Source organism: Pteronotus mesoamericanus, unplaced genomic scaffold (assembly GCF_021234165.1).
Source record: "Pteronotus mesoamericanus isolate MK-2021 breed Mesoamerican mustached bat unplaced genomic scaffold, CSHL_Meso_final contig_221, whole genome shotgun sequence".
NCBI classification, from domain to species: domain Eukaryota; kingdom Metazoa; phylum Chordata; class Mammalia; order Chiroptera; family Mormoopidae; genus Pteronotus; species Pteronotus mesoamericanus.
The window spans coordinates 3,486,454-3,505,360 of record NW_026555092.1 but is presented as its reverse complement, the minus strand read 5'-3'; the positions used below and the strand labels follow the sequence as shown (position 1 = coordinate 3,505,360).

The window sequence follows — 18,907 nt, the reverse complement described above, 5'->3', positions numbered from 1 at the left end:
CCTTTCTAAGCGCTTTACATGTTTTATTTAACTCATTAAATTAGTATAAGATGCCTCTACAAGGCTGATGTGTTTTTCATATTTTTGGAGGAAGAAACTGAGATGCAGAGGTTAAGTGACTGGTTCAAAGACACACATCTCGGAAATGTGGGATTTGAGTCTGGGTGGACTTGTAGAGTACTCAGGGCACTGTGCTTGCCTTTGGAGTCTTTGGTGCTGTTAGCAAATATTTCCAGTTGTGTGTCCAGGAACTTCCCTGTTCCTTTGAGTTTAGGTGCAGCCAATGAAATATGATCAATGTCACTTCTGGACATAGCTTAGGGGCCAACCTGAAAGTCTATGTTTGAGAAACATGGGTGTAGCTATATACAATGTTCATGGCCTGAACTAAAAGCATTGAGACAGTAGGCGTCACAGAAAAAGTCGGGGGTCTGTGAAGACAAATGCCTATTTCACCATTCAGCCAACAACCAGGGAGACACTCCAATGGATGCGGAACGCCAGCAGAGAAACCCTGTGAAGGGGGCATCTGTCAAGCTAATTAGCCAGCAGAGAATTCTTCTGGGCATCAGTTACATGCAGCAGAGAGAAAAATCATTCTTAAAAATGATGAGGGCCTGGGCCCAGGCATCTTTTTGCATTGGAGTCAGTTTTGCTGCAGAAGTCTAATATCGGGTATGTGTGTGTTTATGAGATAGTTAAATGTGACTGAGAATGTGTGCTTGGGAGTGAGGCGAACAAACGGCACCACTGCTCAGTGACTGTGTGACCTTGGGCAAATTCTTAGTTTTCTGTGCTTTAGTTTTCTCATTTTCAAACTGGGGCCCTGACCACCTACCTTGTAGGATCATTGTGACAACAAAGTTAATGTCTATGAGACAGAGTGGTGTGTGGCACATAGTAGGTGTATAACCAGCGGGACCAGTTACTCTTACCAGACTGTGAGAGCCAGACTTGACTGTGTTAGTCTGTAGTCCAGGGTCTAATACAGGTCTTAGTTCAGCAAGTTGAATTAATAAGGGACTAACTTACAAACCTTGAGTAAAGTCATCCATCATATCATGTTCCATAATTAACTTCAATGTATAGTAATTCTAACAGAATTAGATCCAATAAACAACTGGGAAAAATTAGTCCAGACTATATACCAAAAATTCCGTCTCTAGGAGAGAAGGGACAGTAAAACTGTGTTGCCACGAGATGTTGTAGGTTTAAGGGAAGATCCAACCCACTGGATGTACGCAGGGGCTGAAACCAAGCCCTTGGCTCCATTAGAAGCTGCTGGAACTCCAGCCGCTCAGCCAACACAGCAGGTTCTCATTAATTCCTTGTTGACAGGGCCTGCATTAGTGCTCATTATGTTCTCATTAGGAAGCCATTGTAAGACCAAGGGACCTACCAGTGTCGTTCACACCCCCAGGAAGTGACTGAAAGGTAGAGTGGCATTCTCTGCAGTCGGAGAATCTGAGTTTCCTTTGCTACTGACTAGCTGTGTGGCTTTGGGTGCATTATTTCACTGCCTGGGCCTGAGCTTCTAACTGTTAATGGGGCTATTAGCTCAGTCGCAGGGTTTTAAGGGTAACGGAGGACAGTGCCTGGTCCCCTCTAGTTGCTCACGTTTGTCTGAGTTCCTCCTTTGCTTACAGGGCTCTTTCCCTTCCCCCAGTCCTGCTGTGCTACAGACAAAATCCCAACCTCCTCTATGGCCTGGGCCAAGGATTAAGATCTCTGCCTCACAGCCCGGGAACCAGACATTTTGTGACCAGCTTCCATGCTGTGACACAATAAGGGAGAAAGACAACAGTATATGGGATTTTTTGTTTGTCTTTTTATTTAGACATGGAATTTTTCTTCCTTTTCATATAACTTATCTAATTAAAATATTCATCTTGGTAGTTACCACAAAAAAGTAACATAGAAAATTGTATTTACATTTTGGGACCAAAATACAAATGAAGAGCAGGATGATATCTTGCTCCTTTCCCTCCCGCTTCCCGGAAAGAGAAAGCCCTAAAGAAACTGCTCATTATACCATCGATCACAAAGGGTTAATTTGTAATTTGGTGATTGGTATGTAGTGTTGCACAGAAAAAAAATTGCACAAATTTTCACAAATGAGACCAAAGGTTCAACATCATCCTATATCTGCTCTGCAGCCATTTCAATAACCCAGGTGAAGAGGTCATTTAGAAATTCATTCTCTCCTCTTCCCTCCTTACTGTTCTCACCAAGTGACATCCCTGATGCAGACACGCTTGGAAGGGGACTGGGGGAAGATCTGGCTCTATGCAAACAGAGGCAATCACAAATCTTTATGGTAGCGATGTTGGGATGAACGTGTATGTTTTTCCCCCTCCCCACCTAAAGACTCCTAAGAAAGGAAATTAAATCATACACAACTGAATCCGAAATACGAAAAACTAGTTTCAATGACAGACACTTGAACACAGAGCTAAGGGACAAATTCAAGGTGGTGGACACCTTGAGGAAGCTATTGTAGGCATCTGACCCAAATGTTCACTTGGTTTTAGGTAGGAGGATTCCTAATACTAGATTTGGGGATAGGGGTGGAATGGTAGTACAATCAATCAAGATAAATAATGCTTTACCCAATTAAAAAATACAGTAAATTAAAACAGAACAATACTTATGCCCCATCGCAGCAGGCACCCTGTACAGCAGTGCACACTGAACAGCCACTGCTCTGGATTTTCAAAGTTAGCAGAACTGAGGTCTCCAAGACGGTTAAAGACAAGGGACTCCCTACTCTGAGCTTTAGCCAGCTTGTTGAAGGGACTGACTGCTACGCTCCTTAGGTTGTCACATTAATCACGTTCTCAAGTCTACTCACCAGGTGTCATAAGAACAAGCACCTCAGTTTATAGCATCTATTTCCACCTGGGTCAAAACCAAGTCGGTTCCTACTAGATCAGTGTTCTTCAGCAGCCAAGAAGGGCACTGATCCTGTCTGCATTCTGATCTTACCCCTAAGGCAACTCAAAAGTGAGAACCTCCCCTCCCAAACTGATGGACACTCTTGTTGTTCTCCACTACCTTGACACTACAGCTCAGACACTTTCGCTAAGTTGGCCCTTCCCTCCAAATTCTGGCTAAACACTCAAAGAGTAGAAAGAGCTTCAGCTGCAAAGTCCTCTACAAAACACAGCAAATTGTTGTGCTCTTCCAATCACATGATCTTACCTTTTAAAGAAAGCAAAACCGATTTCCAGCCTAGCATTACAACTTTTAAAACCATTCACTTCTAGGAATTCACAGGGATCAAGAGGTTAAAGTGCCGGCTTTTAAAACTCTAAAGTTGTATTGGGGCCGGGTTGGGGGAGGGGGATGGGCATGGAACACTATAAAAAGCCCTGCCATGTATTTGTGTTTCTCCCCATGATAATGGGAGAAGGAAAAAGAACCCTAAAGTTTTTGGACACTGGAAATTGGTTCTGTGCAAATTGATCTCCCAAAGTTCTGTGTTCTCTAGTGAGCCTCAAAAAAAAAAAAAAAAAAAAAAAGTGGAAACTGGCAAAAAGGATGGGAGAAAGATTCTAGACCTTTACAAATAATCTCCCTTAATAAATACTATTTAATGAATAAGAAAGTTGCTCCTGCATAGGAACGCAAAGCAACACTGCGCAGGACCTCAGAGGTGAGGGGTCTAACCTGAACGCTTCCTGACTGCACGTTGAGGGCCCCTCTAGGACAGGCAGCCCAGGACCCACTCCTTGCCCTATGTGGGGCAGGCACCACGCAGGCGCTGGCGATGCCCAGTCCTCCCTCTGAACCAGAGTCCACTCAGGAGAGCCGAACTGGGACGGGGAATGGCTTTCATTAGGCTTTTGTGTAACTAATAAAGGACCCTGAAAATAAAAGGCTAAGTGTGTGGTAGAGGACAAAAAACAAAAAAACCTGGGGGTATTATAAATACAATCTGGGCAATATTTATTAATTAAAACTATCTTATAGTTTACAAAGAAGCTAAATAACAACAAAAGTATAATTGACCTTAAAATGCTCAGTGAGACTGAGACTTCACATCTTCTTCAGAATTCTGAAGTATTCTCCAGGCAGGGAGGCAGTGGCTGCGGCTCACAGGTTCACGGATGTGACACCAGCGAACTGTGCAGGACTCGGAGACCAAAGCTTCCACAAAGCAGAAGACTGGGTCTCCTTTGGAAGTTCCATTCCCCAACCCCCACTGTCCTTATCTTCCTCACCCCCAAATTCCACATCCAAGGCAAGTCCTCAGTTTATCGTCGGGAGAATCTGTTCTTGAAAGCTTTAATCGTCTTAGCCATCATGGGGGCAATTTCTGTGAAAAAAGAAAAATAAGGCCATTGTTTCAAATCCATGGCAGTTTAGACATACACCACCAGTGGTTGACAGTCAAAGCCAAAGTCTCATCACTCTTAGTTCTGCACCACCAGACAAAAGGATGCAAGTAGTAGCTGTCTGCTAACACCATAATAAAAGCAGCAGCACAGCGCTAACACCTGCTGAGCACCTGCCAGGCCCAGAACAATCACTGTCTCTAATTCTAACAACCTCACCAAGACTCAGAGAGACTGGCCAACTTGCCCCTGATTATACAGTAAGTGGCAGAACTGGAATTCAATCCAGACTTGAAAGGCCATGCTGAGCCATAATTTAACTCTGCCTCACCAACATCCAAATGAGCAGAAAGCACTCCCTTCCCACCCTGTCTGTCCACTGTAGCAATAGGTCTAACTCGAGCTCAATGCAAACACCACGAAAGGACTGGTTAACTGGAGCTCAGCCAAAGCTTAAGCCAGGACTCCTACCCTCCTCCCATGGGCTCTGAAGTAAATATAGATTAATGCTTTTAAGTTAGGGCATCTCCTTAGAATACTGGGTATAGCCTATGGTAATCAAGTTAATAAAATACAAAACAGACCCAACTAGATACAATATTTGAAGCTTGGGTTTTAAGGTTATAATACCTCAGTAAGATGGACTATCATGTAGCTGTCAATAATAGTTATGAATCCTATCTTATTGGCTGCAAGAAGTTTACATTTAGGTAAAATAAAGCAGAGTGCCAAAATGAATACTCATTATGCATTATATAAAAGATACATCTGCAGCCCTGGCTGGTGTGGCTCAGCGCCTTGAGGGCCAGCCTGCAAACTGAAAGGTTGTAGGTTCGATTCCCAGGCAGGGCACATGCCTGGGTTGCGGGCCAGGTCCCCAGCTGGGGATATGTGAGAGGCCAACTGACTGATGTTTCTCTCCCTGTCTATCTCCCCCTCTCTCAAAGTAGTAGATAAATACAACCCCCCCCCCCCCCAAAAAAAAAGTCCTGGCTGGTATGGTTCGGTGGATTGAGTGCTGGCCTGCAAACCAAAAGGTCACTAGTTTGACTCCCAGTCAGGACATGTGCCTGGGTTATGGGCCAGGTCGCCTGGCTGAGGAGTGTGCAAGGGCAACCTATTGCTATATCTATCTCACAGTGATGTTCCTACTCCCTCCCTTTATCCCTCCCTTCTCTAAAAATAAATTAAAATCTTTAAAAAATAAAAAAGATATACATGCAGCCCTGACTAGTGTGGCTCAGTTGGTTGGGCGTCATCCCGCAATGGGAAAAGGTCACCAGGTCAAATCCCGGTGAGGGCACCATGTCTGGGTTGCAGGTTTGGTTCCCAGTCCCAGTAGGGCACATACAAGAGGCAACCTATCAATGTTTCCCTCTCACATCAAAGTTTCTCACCCTCTCTTTCTCACTCCCTTCCCCTCTCTCTAAAAATAAATAAATAAAATCTTTAAAATAAAAGATACACATGCATTATGCACAAAGCAGAGGAAAGGAGGGACTGACATTTAGATGGACTATGTGCAAGGCATCATACATATGCTACATCCAGTACACAAAATGATGCCAGGGTAATGCCTTTAAAGGCTCAAATACTAGTTTTGAAATATCTGAGCAGAAACTCCAAGCCACTCACTCTTCACAGCAGGTTTCCGAGGATCGTAGGAAACAGTGCTGCTGACCACGGGCATGAAGTGGGCACTTTTGGTGCTCGGGCCATCATAGGCTGGCTTTTCGGGGCTGGCGTTAAAGCTGCTGCTGCCACTGCTGGAGGGAGCATGGTTGCTTCCTGTGGGGTAAGGGGCTGGCTTGATCCTGCAACACAGGACAAAGCTGGTTAGTCGTTAGCAGGAGAAATCTACCTGCAGCACCAACAATCTGATGCTGGTCTTTTTAAGGAAGACTCAGTCGTGGGTTTGACCAGTGAACTCCAGCATCCTAGGTTCTGGAAATGACTCTAGGATGGGCCCTTCAGAATGAATGATAATCTCAACTAACTTTTCACTGTTTAGGTGTAAATCTGCATTTTGAAAATGCTAGTACGACTTAAATAATATAGTCGTAAATCCCATTTATTTAAAAAAAGAAAAAGGGAAAGCATAAGTGAGTGTTTCCCGGAAGCCAGGCCCTATTCTCCACTTCATCTTGATCTCCCTGAGAGGCAGGAATAATTATCCCGCCTGCACAGCAGCCAAGGAAGCTGAGGCTCCAGAACCCACTCTGCACCACTGCGCTTTCCCCCCCAAAAAATGAAATCGCTTCTTGCGCCTAAGCATTCTCGAAGCAAGTGACAAGCTCTTGGACTCCCTTCCTGGAGCTTGCAGAACCAGAGGAGCAGGGATCGTACTTTATTTTCTCCGGCACAGCCGATCCTCCTGTTCCAAACTTCTCCTGCCTCCTTCGAACATCACGAGGTGGCTTGGCGTCAGAGTCGACATAGGCCATCTGTGCTTGTCGTCCTGTGGAGAAATATGGAGAGTAATACCCGTCTTCTTGACCAGAGATGCTAGTGTTATTTCAATAACCTACACTATTACCAGAAAAAGGCTTTTCAAATGCTCTCAAAGCTGAGGGTTTACCAACCCTGAAAACTGCTCTGTAGGGTAGCGTGAGCAGTGGCAGGAAAAAACCCCACCTCTGCCCCGCTTGTGCAAATTCAAGAGAGTTAGGGGCCAGGGGCCCTACGTCAGCTGGGCCCACCAAGATCCTGCTGTGGACCAGAGCACAGGGCTCACTGTTTTGCTAGGCCCTGTCCTGCTGCCTGGCCCCCAGCGTACCTTTGGGCTTATTGGCATGTGCAAATTTGATATTCTTTGTCAGTAATTGTAGTCGCTGCTCTCGGGCATCCTGAAGCCGCAAGTACATCTCCCGCCATGACTCATACTCTTCTGGCCTTTCCTCCTTAAAGTCTCGGTGACAATGAACTTTCCATAATTGATCTGTTTCTTCAATTAATACCTAAAGTCAGAACCAGGACATCATTTATACACAAACACTCTTACATATCTCTTTTCCACCCTTAATCACCTAGGCTGTCCTAATGATTTTTTGGTCTATATAGTGTTACATTAAAATACCATGGTTCTAGGGGGAAAAAAAATTCACTAAATTGGCCCTGGCTGGGTAGCTCAGGTTGGTTAGAAAATCATCCCAATGTGCCAAAGTTGCAGGTTCAGTCCCTGGTCAGGGCACATACAAGAATCAACCAATGAATGAAAAAATAAGTGGAACAACAAATCAATGTCTGTCTGTCTCTCTCCCCTCCTCGAAAATTAATAAATACATAATCACAAATTAAAAGAGTTAAATATGAAGCACTATACTAGCTGCTTTTGGGCAGTTGTGGGGCTAGGAGACAAGACAATAAAAAAACTGGTTTAAGATCAGTCTTTTCCTTTAGAAAAATCAGTCAAGGGCAGAATCCAGGCATTTCCCGAGTACTACACTGAACTGTAACGGCAAGGGGCGACCTAAAAGATATGTTATAAGCCCTTGAAATCAGAGAAACAGCTAACGCGATCAGATGAGTATGTTCCAGCATTATGAGAAGGGTTTTTGGATAGATCTCAATGTTTCTAGGGCACACCCAGCCATTCATGATCTTTTAAAAATTCACCAGACACCTGAGTGGCAACACAAAGCTGTCCCAGGCCTGGATCCCAGATGCTGTGCTGCCAGAATTCTCCCTTGATCTCTGTGACTAGGCAAATTCAAGGGAGCTGTGGGAAGTGTTCTCCTGCTCCCTTTGAACCCCACCTTGATTCTAGCCCAAGAGGCCTACTTAAGACGCCAGAGGCAGATGCTAAAAATATTCTTGTTTAAAGGCCCACTGGCAAAACAATCATGCCCGGAAAGTGACCCACCAGTGGCCTGCCCTTCAGCCACAGCAGATTCACAGAGACAAAGCTATTTTTGGAGACACCGGCAAGAAAACTGCCCTCTTTCCACCCAAACAGGATACTTACGTGATTGTATTCCTCTATACGATACAGCTGATCAGGCGTACACCTCTCCAAAACAGGTTCAAGAACAGAATATGGGACACCTCCCACTTCAAAGATCGCTGCAGAGAATCAGAGATGAAGGCATTGAGTAGCAGCAGCCCAGAAACCCAGTGATAAGGTCCCAGCTGCCTGAGAGCAAGAGAAAAGCATGTGACTTACAGTCAATGTTGTTTTTAAGTACCCGGATGCACTGCTGGTGCAAGGTCATCATTTTGGGGAGATAGGCACACTTGGAACCAGAATACACCTGCATCTTAGAATTCATTCTCCGTCCAGTGAATCCAGCTTCTTCCTCTTCCTGGGGAGAAGAGTGTGCTACAGCGAAAGAAAAACAGAAATGTAAGTTACAAAAGGCTCTGTGCTATATAGTGAAAACTCACCTTCCCATCCTATTCCTCAGCCTCCCAGTTCCCTTCCTCAGAAGCAACCAGTGTCACCAGTTTCTTGTGTATCCTTCCAGAGAGTCTATGCAAAAGCAAGCAAATATGAATTTTATTCCCTTTTAACCAATTAGTAACATACTTACTATCACCTTTTTTTTTTATTTTTCATTTACCACATTTTAAAAAGTATTCCATGTCCATACAGAGACTTTCTAAACTTGCACAGGAGCCACTGTGTGGATGAACCACACTTTGTTAGTCTCTTGCTGAGAAACACTTACGTGGCTTTGAATTCTTTTGCTACTAAAACTAGACTTTTTTTAAAGATAAACAGCTCATGTTGAACATATATAGAAGAAAAGCCTGCTAATTAAGAGCAGCAGCTATGATTTACTGAACACTTACTATGTGGGAAAACTGGGAACTAAGAGCTTTATTAGCTTTTAGTTCACTTAACAGCCCTATGAGTCAGAAACTATTATTCTTCCCATTTACAGAATATGAAACTAAAGTCCGTAATTTGTTAAGTTACAACCCAAATTCACAGAGCCTGTAGAAGCCAGAGCTGGATTCAAACCCAAGAGCCTGCGCAATTAGAAAACACACCAAAATCTGATGACAGGTCATGAACGAATTTTTTAAATCTTCCATTTAAAAAAAAAAAAACAAACCATAGAAAATTACCTTTTCGCTTTGGTTGGAAGGACACCAATTCAAGGGAAGGAAGCGGCCGGTAATTGGCCTGTATCATAGGTAATGGGAGGTCTGGCAAAACTGGCAACGCATCGGTGGGGACCTGCAGAGAAGAGACCAGTGACCGGAGAGCCCTGTTACAGGCACAGCTTCCCTTCCCACAGTCCATCCCCAGCCGTGCTGCAGGGGCACACAAGTCCCAGGCAGGTCCTGGCTGGAGGAGGGGTGGCAGTCAGGTCTGACCACCTGAGTCAGGAAATCCACACAGACAGGCCCAGCCCAACGGGACGCCTCAGCAAATGCTTTCCTTGGGTAATCCCTACCCTGGCAGCTAGACAGGCCCCGAGGAAATTACTTCGAACTGAAATTCAACAGGCCACAGAAAAGCCAGCCAAGCCAAACAGCAGCAAGGTGGGTCCTGGGCAAGATCCGCAAAACCAGATGCTCTGAATGGGAAGCCACCAAGGGGCTGAAAGGGTTACCTTTCTCGGCTTGGCTGAATCAGCTCTAGCCGGCTGAAGTTTCTCTGACTTGTTTTCGTTCACTTTAGGTAATTTCTGAACTGAGTCCAAGTTTTTACTAGTGCTTTTTGAATCATTTTTTTTAAGTCCTTTTGCTCCAACAGCCGCAGATGAGGTTTTCACAATCTTTTTCTTTTTCTTCCGGGGCTGGTCATAGCTGAGGTATGACTCAAAAGACATGGTGGGTTGCTCAAATTCATCATCCATATCTGCTTCCTCAACTTTAGGGAGGGAGTCCACTGACTTTCTATTTGAATGAGTTTTTACTTTCCCTTCTTGAGTCTTTAGGCTGTTAGAAACTTTTTCCTTTGCCTTGGGCAGCAGGTCTCTGGCCCCCTTTCCTATGTCTAAGCTGTCTAGACTTTGCTTGTTTTTGTCTGATTTGGATTTCTCTGAGTCTTTGTGCTTTTGCTTTTTGAGGTGGTTGTCTGGAGTGAGCTCCAAGGGAGACACAAACTTCTTGGTGCTGCCCTCTCTGTCCTTCTCTTTCTTGATACCACTAGAGGGCAGTTTCTCCTTCGTGCCATCCCCTGAGAGGGACCTCCGGTTTTCCTCTTTGGAGGCGGCCTTGTGGGATTTCTCTCTGCTCAACGGGGACTTCTCCTCTCCCCTGTCATCCACTGGACGTTTATCTTTATGGGAAGATTTGTGCTCCTTGTTGTGACTCACAACCCCTTTCCCCTGGGGTTCACCCAGGTGTCTTTCCTGACTGACCCCCCGTCTGTCCTGAAAGGCATTACTGTGGCCCTTCCCAGGCTTCTGGTGTGGAGCGAAGGGCTCCTGGTCCTCGTCCGGGGACCTGTAATGGTCCACGGACGCCTGATGAGGATTGCCAGACGATGGGGGGGACTGAACATGGCCATAATCCGAAGATTCGTGGTCTGAAGAGTAAATTGGTGAAACCCTGTGGCCCCTCTTTCGCTCTTCTCTCCTCTCCTGACTATGAGACACTCTGTGAGGCTTTTCGAGCTCTGAGGGTTTTCTGTGCTTTTTCTGCCTGTGGTCGGGACTGTACGGCTGGCTGCTGGAGGCGCTCCAGTTTTCTCCGTAGTCCCCCCTGAGCTCCTCCTCCTTCTGAAGAGCATCCCTGGGGCGCTTTCGGGAATTGTTCTTCTCAAAGTCCTGTTCATCAGGGTCAGTGTTTCTAAATAAAAGAAGATGCAGATGAAGCAGTTTTAAATCTCAGTGTTATCCTTGTTTAGAGGACAAAGTCCCGGAACCTGAACTCATAATAGAGCTGGAGAGAATGCAGAGTTAGAAACAAGATCTTGGGAAGAACGTAAGTGTGCTCCACTAAAAGATATGCAACTAAGTTTTAAAACTGGGGACTCAAATAATAAAATGGAAAATGATGAGTTTAACTGCAGGACAGAAAGAAGATCAAGTATCTTGTCAACGTGAAAATGATTAACAAGGGACATATTTAATTGTTACATAAAAAGGGAGCTGTTATATATAGTTTGTGTGCAACTACATAAAAAGTCTTTTTAGAAAGGGATAGAAAGAGACATACCAAAATGTTAATAATAAAAGAAATCTTGATCCTTTTTCTAAAATTTATTTCTTTTTCATTCTCACCCAAGGACAATTTTTCACTGCTTTTAGAGACAGCGGAGGGGAGAAACACTGACGCAAGAGAGAAGCACTGATGGGCTGCCGTCCCATACGTGCCCGCCCGGGGGTCGTTGGTGCCCGGGGGTAACACTGTGACCTTTTGGTTTACGGGAGGACACTCCAACCAACTGAGCCACATCAGTCGAGGCAAAAATAAATATTTTAAATAAGAAGGCAGAGAAGAAATAATAAAAGAAAAAAATTTTGTCTGTAAACACTCCAAATGTCAGATTTAACCATGAACTTGAACAAACCTACAGAGCAATGTTTTTACCGTTCCACAGGAACCAACTTCTTCCACTGAGCCACTAGGTCCCTGGCAAAGCTTCCAACGTGCTCGTGTTTTCGTAAGCTATTTACTGTTTTCCCAACGCCAGTCTCCTATAAGTTGGACAAAGGAATTGTTAGAGGGTTGAGGAAATGGGTTTTCAAAAAAAAAAAAAAAAAAAAATCAGACCTCCTGCTTTTCACCAAACCAATAACTCCCTTCCTAAAATATACCCTGCAAGTCTGATACAAAATTACTTTGTTTCTGTCTCCCAAACTTCTAATGACACACAGTAGCAAAGAATACCAAAGAGGAAATACTGAATTAAAACACTTGTACAAGAGTAACTAGAGTGATTTTGGCAGGTCAGGCACTGAGCTAAGAGCTCTGCATACAGTATCTGAATCAACCTTTACAACAACTCTGTGAGGCAGGAAACTACCCCATTTTAACAAAGTACAGCCTAAAGTCACAGAACTTGGATTTGAACCCAGTTGATGCCAAAGCCAATGTTCTTTTAATTTTTAGGAAAACTTTTTGAGATAAAATTCACACAACAATAAGTTCAACATTTTACCCATTTAAAGATTGCATTTATTTATTTTTAGAGAGAGGGGAAGGGAGGGAGGAAGAGGGAGAGAAACATCGATTGGTTTCCTCTCCCACGCACCCTAACCAGGGACCAGCTGCAACCTAGGCATGTGCCTTGACCAGGAAACGAACTGGGGGCCATTGGCTTTCTGGGACAACGCCCAACTGAGCCACAGTGGTCAGGACCCATTTTAACCATTTTAAAGTGTATAGTTCAGTGGTTTCTAGAACACTCACAATACTGTGCAACTAGCACCACTAATTCCAGAACATACCTGTCACCCTAGAAAGAAACTTTGTTGCTCCCAATTCCCCCTCACCCTCAGCAACCACAGTCTATTTTCTGCCTATGATCTGCCTATTTGAACATTTCATATGAATGAACTAATTCAATATATGGCCCCATGTCTCATGTCTTTCATTTCCACAGCCCAAGCTTTCTATCTTACTGTTCAATCGCTACCAGTGGGAAAGGCATGGGATATAGTTTTATATAATATCTAAAGTTATACAGTTCTTACCGCAAGTATGTCTACTGTAATAGGCAAGGCGGAGAGTTTCTTCAAATATTTTAATACCTGCAGAGGGAATAAAATAAACGTTAATTCCTATAAAATCAAAGTCATTCACTGGAACAAGCAAGAATAATATCTGATGGTTAAATACTTATCTAAGTATTATACAGTAACAAGTATGGTTATTATCCCTATTTTGCAAGTATGTAAACAGGCTCAGGAAAGATAAGTTATTTGTGAAAAGTATTATGAAAAGTTTTGAAGTTGTTTTTCTCCTAGTATATGTTCAGTAATCTCTTTTTCTATCATATACATTTTGTAGCATATCATAATTTTTTTTTCAAATGTCTTAACAATTTTTTTAAGTGTGGAGAAAATAAATAATGCCTGGTGATTTTTTTTTTTTTTTTAAAAACAAAGTAAGTTATTGGCCCTAGGATGCAAGCAGGGCAAGAGTCACTTAGGCCTGTGGCTTTAGATTCCCCGCTTTGAATCACTATGCTACACCAATGGGAAATGAGACTTAGAGAAGAGAATCAAACCTATCAACTCTAAGAAAAGTCATCAACTATCATTTTGCCCCAGTTTTGAGAGAGAATTTCTGAGGAAGATACCACTCTTGGGAAAATTACCCGCAGACCTGGCACCGAGGAAAATAAAAAGAGCTCTCTATAAGAAAAGGGTATCATGTTCCCATGCAGAGTCAGCAGTGTTTAACAGAATTTTTTTTTTTGCATACAGTGGGAAGCCAAGGCTAATTTCAAGTTGCCCGAATCAGAGCTTTGCCCTTAATGGTAAACACAAAATGTCTGGGTAGATTAGAAAAGTGATCTGAGTTTGGCCACATTTCCTTTCTGTAGTCCCTAAAACTAGGTCAAAATCAGGACAGCATGGCTGTTAAGACAGAGTTCCGGACTCAGAGACAGGCCTCAGTTTGGCTCTGTCACCTCCTTGCCAGGTGATCTTGTGCAAGTCAGTAACCTCTCTGAACCTCATTTACTTCATCTGCAAAATAAGATCTGGATCCTGTTTCTACTGCACAAGTATTCACTGGGATAAACCATGTGTAGTCCTTAGCCATAGTGCCTGGAAGTGTATAAAAGTTTTATACATGTTTACTATTAATCATTTCATTCATCAACAAACAGGTCTTTAAATGTCTACCCTTGCTCCTCAAACAGATATTCACCAGCCAATTCGTACTTGCTCCATTTCTACCAAAAGTTATTATTGGCCATGCCTTTCTCTTGCAAATGTGTATGCACATGTAAACAGAAGCTTCAAAGTACAAGTAGTTCAAAATAGATAACTGTGCCCTGGCTGGTGTGGCTCAGTGGACTGAGCATCTGCCTGCGAACCAAAAGGTCGTTGGTTCAATTTCCAGTCGGAGCACATGCCTGGGTCGTGGGCCAGGTCCCCAACTGGGAGCATGCAAGAGGCAACCGATAGATGTATCTCTCACACATTGCTATTTCTCTCCCTTTCTCCCTTCCCCTCTCTCTTAAAAAGTAAATAAAACCTTTTAAAAAATAGATAACTGTGACTACCTTTACATTTAAATGTTAAACAACAAGCTCTGTCCTTTGTCCATGTGTAACCCAGGGTGTAATCAGTATGTCTCAGTGCTATAGGTGGAGTAGCAAGTATGTTTTTCCGGTCATTCTACTTCAGTAATTACTGAATATGGTCACTAAGCAAGCACCTGGATCATGAATGATAATATTGCTTGACTAGGAACAAATGAAAAGCCAAATGCCAAATCTAGGGAGTTTCACCTTCATAGCTGAGTGAAAATTACCCTCCATTTCAAATTTGATGACCACCAACATCCAACTTAGGAGAAAGTTTATGCGTATTTCTTGTCAACCAAGCTATGGGTACAAAGATTAATGCCAATTCCTTTTCTTAAAGGAAAATTCAGAATCATTGGAAGGTTAAAAATAGGTTGTCTCCTCTAATGCCACTAAATACAATCGACTATGTGATGGCTACTATGCTAAGTTTTACATGCTACTTTATTTCATCTTCATTAACCACCTCTATAAAGTGGATATTATTCTCCCCATTTTATAGATATTGAAACCAAGCTCAGTGAGGTTAGGTAACTTGCCTATTGAGCTAGTTAGTCAGGTGTATACATCTACCAGAGTGTACTACAAAGCCAGGAGAAACATCCAACATAGTAACGTTGTCCTTAGAAAATAGGAACAGAAAATAGAGCTGTAGCTCATCTGCCTCTAAGCACACCCCAAGCAAAGCAAAAGCTCTTCGGTATTATCACATTGTTAGTTTAGAGTCCACGTTGTAAAAGAGGTCACCATGGGGACAAAGGGTACTCGGGACCTTTACAAAGCCAATGTTAAGGATGGGCCTTGAAGTCGCTGAGGGTGTGTTCTATCTCAAAGCCTGGCACTAACTGGAGGAGTAAATGCTACCTTTTTGGTTGGCTTTGGCTTAAAAGGGGAGACTTAGAAGCAGATAAAACTAAAACTCTAGAGATTTTCAAAATGATTTAGCCCAATGTAAGAGAAAAGGGCTTCAAAGCCCCTCTATTTTCAATGAGGTTCGAGAAAAACAGTAACAAGGAAAAAGCACTTTGGGCGTCCTCAGGTAGATGGAAACATTATTAAACTAACAGATCCACTGTAGAGTCTGCAAGAACCGACAGCAGATCACTAAGAAATATCAAACACTTGCACAATACACGTTTAGAAATTTCAGCTGTCCTTTGTGCACTCCTTCAACCTGAAGAGCAAAAGATGTTCATAATGTTGATTCCTTATTCTCCACTTGCCATCAAACTGTGTTCTGGGTAGTTTTCACTATGGGTAGTTACTATTCAAAATGTAACACTGGACAGGTAGCTTTACCAGCCATGAAAATTGTTTCCCATAAAACAGCAGGAACCAAGTGATCCTGGTCTCCGCCCGTTACCTTTTCCACAAGTCGGCCTTGACCGTAGATGGACTCAAAAGTGAAAACAGTTAAACACCATGTTTACTACCAGGAAATCCAGGAACATAGGGGTGGAATTCACTCTGTGGCTAATAATGGTTTGAAATCAAGATCTAGTTGCAAATTCAATGCTGCTATATAATCTTCTTGCGATTTCTAGAACAACCTGCGGGAGCTTGTCAGGCTGACAGAGGTTGAGAAGGCCAGTGTGCCGGCTTGCGGTTTTCCCCTGCAGTTAGCTCGTTTCTGAACGCCAACTACTGCGCCCTTTGCAAAAACCATCTCCCAACATTTTTTCACCCTTTTAATGCTCACTTCATACACACAAAACCAGAAGTCCATGGTAATTCCTACCTGGTAAGATAAAGTTCAAATACTGGCAATAATCACTACTAGTTCAAATAGAATGAGAAGTCAAATAGTTTCCTAATTTGAAATTTCATGCTCATCAACTATTTAGAAAAGCTACTTCAAAATATAAATTCTAGAGGTGGATGGAGGTGGAATACAGTATAAGGGAAGTAAATGGTAATGAAAAAAATACAATAAAAATTAAAATTAAAAAAATTTAAAAATTAAATTCCAGTGGAAGAATGACTATAGATAACGCATGGTGCATTTTTAAAAACCTGACAGAAAGACCAAAATTGGGGTTGGGGAATGGATTTACATAATATTGCTTTAAGGTTTTAAAGATCAGTCACAAACATAGAGTGTTTAGGAAAACAAACTAGTATTCAGAAATAATGAACATTTATTAGCGGTCCACAAAGGGTTATTTTAAAAAGAAGCTTGTAAATATGCCTGGCCACTAAGTACTGAAACCACAATAGAAAATAAAACACAAAGTAATTGAAAGGGTTTAAGTTTTCACAGGTTTAAAACTAAAATGGCTTCCTAAGTAAGGGGATTTCTGAGCTAGGTATGAATGCGAAGAGTTAAAAAGTGGTCTGATGGTGAGATGCTGTGTGCGGCCTTCAGAAACGGAGGAGAAAAAAACCAGCCCTCACCTATGACAAGCAGGGAACAAGGTGAAGAGAAAAGGGCCCTTCAAGAAAAACTGTGAAGCGTGGCGATTCCTACCTGCTGAGCACGCACGTCCCAGGAGCCTGACACTTCTGCCTTTCAGTTTAAGTCTTAGGAAGAAAGCAGGTGAAGACACAGGCCCGGCACAGAACGCCCCCAACGTCCAGGAACCCTAGTCTCACCGCCACTTACGGCGTCGAGCACCTCCTCGATTACTTCCTCTTCTAGGGGCGCCCAGCTGAGGGGTTCACCCTTAGGACCTACACTCTGGCTAGAATCCCGGCAGAGAACGTCAAACCTGAGGGGTTTCCATCCGTGTATTTCAATATTTAAAAATTCTAACATTCGCCCCACTCCCAGGCACTGAGAAGCGGGATAACAGAAAGAGAGGGAGAAGAATGCATTTAACTTAAGAAAACAGTTTTAAAAATAAAACAAAACTGAGTACAATTAAAAATGGTTGCCCATCACTCGCTGCAAAACGAGAAACGGTAGCTCTTACCTTTCAATCAAGGCCAGAAGGAAATTGAAATCTACCTGCAACTTCTAGCCTCTTTTTTTTCTTCTTCCAATGTCAAACTAAGTTTTTAGGCTATTCCCAGCTAGGTGACCTGAGGCTTATTCTGTTTTGTTTTTAAAGGGATTTACCGAGGAAGTGAAAAGGTCCGCGATCTAATATCAAGCCGGAAAGCAATAAAAACGTCTTTTGGAGGCGCAGGACCGCACACGGAGCCCGGACTCCATCACGCAGACAGAATCACCTCCTGCTCCCGCGAGCGAACATCAAAACGCTGGGCAATCAGGACGCCTCGCAGGGAGGGACGGGGCCGGCCGGAGTTAACTCCGGGCGGGCTCTCCCGACAGGAAACAGCTGGCCCGGGACAGCGGCGGAGCGCCGGCGAGCCCCGCCGACACGCGGGGTCCGCACGCTGCGCGCCGCGGTCCGCCGGGGGGCCCGGCCCGGGAGGCAGGGAGGCCGCGGTCCGCCGGGACCCGCCGCCCGACCCGCGGGATGGCCCCGCGTGGGCAGCGGCCGATGGCCGCGAACTCCCCGACGCCAGGCTGCGGGCGCGACGGGGCCTGGCTCCGGGTCCGAGCCCCAACGGCCCCGGGCGACCAGGGGAGGCCGCGCCCGGGCCCATGACCGTTACGGGGCAGCGCCCGCACAACGCCCGCCCCGCTCCGCGCTGCCCACCGGCTCACCTTCTTCGGGTCCGGGTTCGCGGCCAGCCGCGCCTGCAGCTTCTCCACAACTTGGAGCGCCGACTCCGCCGCCATCGCTGTCACTGGCGCGGCCTCCTCGCCGGAACTGGGCTCGCGTCGCGTCCTCGGGCCGCGGCTCCGCCCTCCGTGCATCCCCGGCGGAGACGGAAGCGCCGCTGGCCCCTTCCGGGCCCCCGCGGGGTGGGAAGGTGCGGGGCGCGGGGCCTGGTCGGCCGCAGGCCCCGCCCCCAGGGGCGGCCGGCCGGTCCCCGGGGCCCACTCGGCGGCCGCGAGCGCCGGGAGCCGGGGCCGCTGGGGCCCGGCGCCGGCCTCCCCGAGCAGCCCCGCTCCTGGCCCTCGCTGCGCGGAGCCCAAACCTAGAAGACCTCCGCGGCGTCTCCTAAAGACGACCTGGGCCACTGGGCCCCAGGGCCAGACCCCGGCTCCGTAAGCCCCGAGCGCCCCCGGGGGCGGGGAGCCACGCCCTAGGTGACACCTGTCAGGGGCTCCGGGCCCGTCCGCCGCTCCGGGAGTCGGCCGGGCTGACGAGGGCGCCCACCCGCGTCGAGCGCTACCGTAATTTCACCCTCCATACAACCCGATGAAGCGGGTTATTTTATTCCCACTTCACCGATGAGAAAACCGAGGCTCACGAAGACCAAATTAAATTGCATGTGGTCACGTAACAGGAAAGAGGTGACGCTGGAATTTGAATCTAAATAGTCTAGGTTTACTGTGAAGGCACATCTCTGAATGGGTCGAGGAACTGAGGCCCAGAGAGAAAGGGATTCGTGAAAA

At 45.1% G+C, this 18,907-nt stretch overlaps 2 protein-coding genes across 2 annotated transcripts in view; both read right to left on the bottom strand.

Annotated features, from left to right (window-relative positions):
* RPL11 (ribosomal protein L11) overlaps positions 1–18,907 on the bottom strand; it is a 189,572-nt gene that overhangs the window by 141,501 nt on the left and 29,164 nt on the right. The gene's annotated exons all lie outside the window — the stretch shown is intronic.
* On the bottom strand, positions 1,815–18,262 carry ELOA (elongin A). The gene is made up of 11 exons (XM_054571713.1): positions 18,110–18,262; positions 12,932–12,988; positions 11,826–11,932; positions 9,899–11,081; positions 9,408–9,519; positions 8,500–8,655; positions 8,302–8,399; positions 7,114–7,294; positions 6,684–6,795; positions 5,973–6,151; positions 1,815–4,318 (listed from the first exon to the last, which is right to left on the bottom strand). Exons 1-11 carry the CDS (start codon positions 18,260–18,262, stop codon positions 4,257–4,259), a joined length of 2,400 nt encoding a protein of 799 aa, XP_054427688.1. The 3' UTR covers positions 1,815–4,256.

Bases quoted from the DNA above. Each gene is read 5' to 3' on its own strand.
- ELOA (XM_054571713.1), bottom strand. From the start codon at position 18,262: ATGCACGGAGGGCGGAGCCGCGGCCCGAGGACGCGACGCGAGCCCAGT. The intron at 12,989-18,109 runs GTGAGCCGGTGG...TTCCCTCTGCAG, and splicing joins CGAACCCGGACCCGAAGAAG to GTATTAAAATATTTGAAGAA. The intron at 6,152-6,683 runs GTACGATCCCTG...CCTGTGTTGCAG, and splicing joins GCTGTGCCGGAGAAAATAAA to GATCAAGCCAGCCCCTTACC.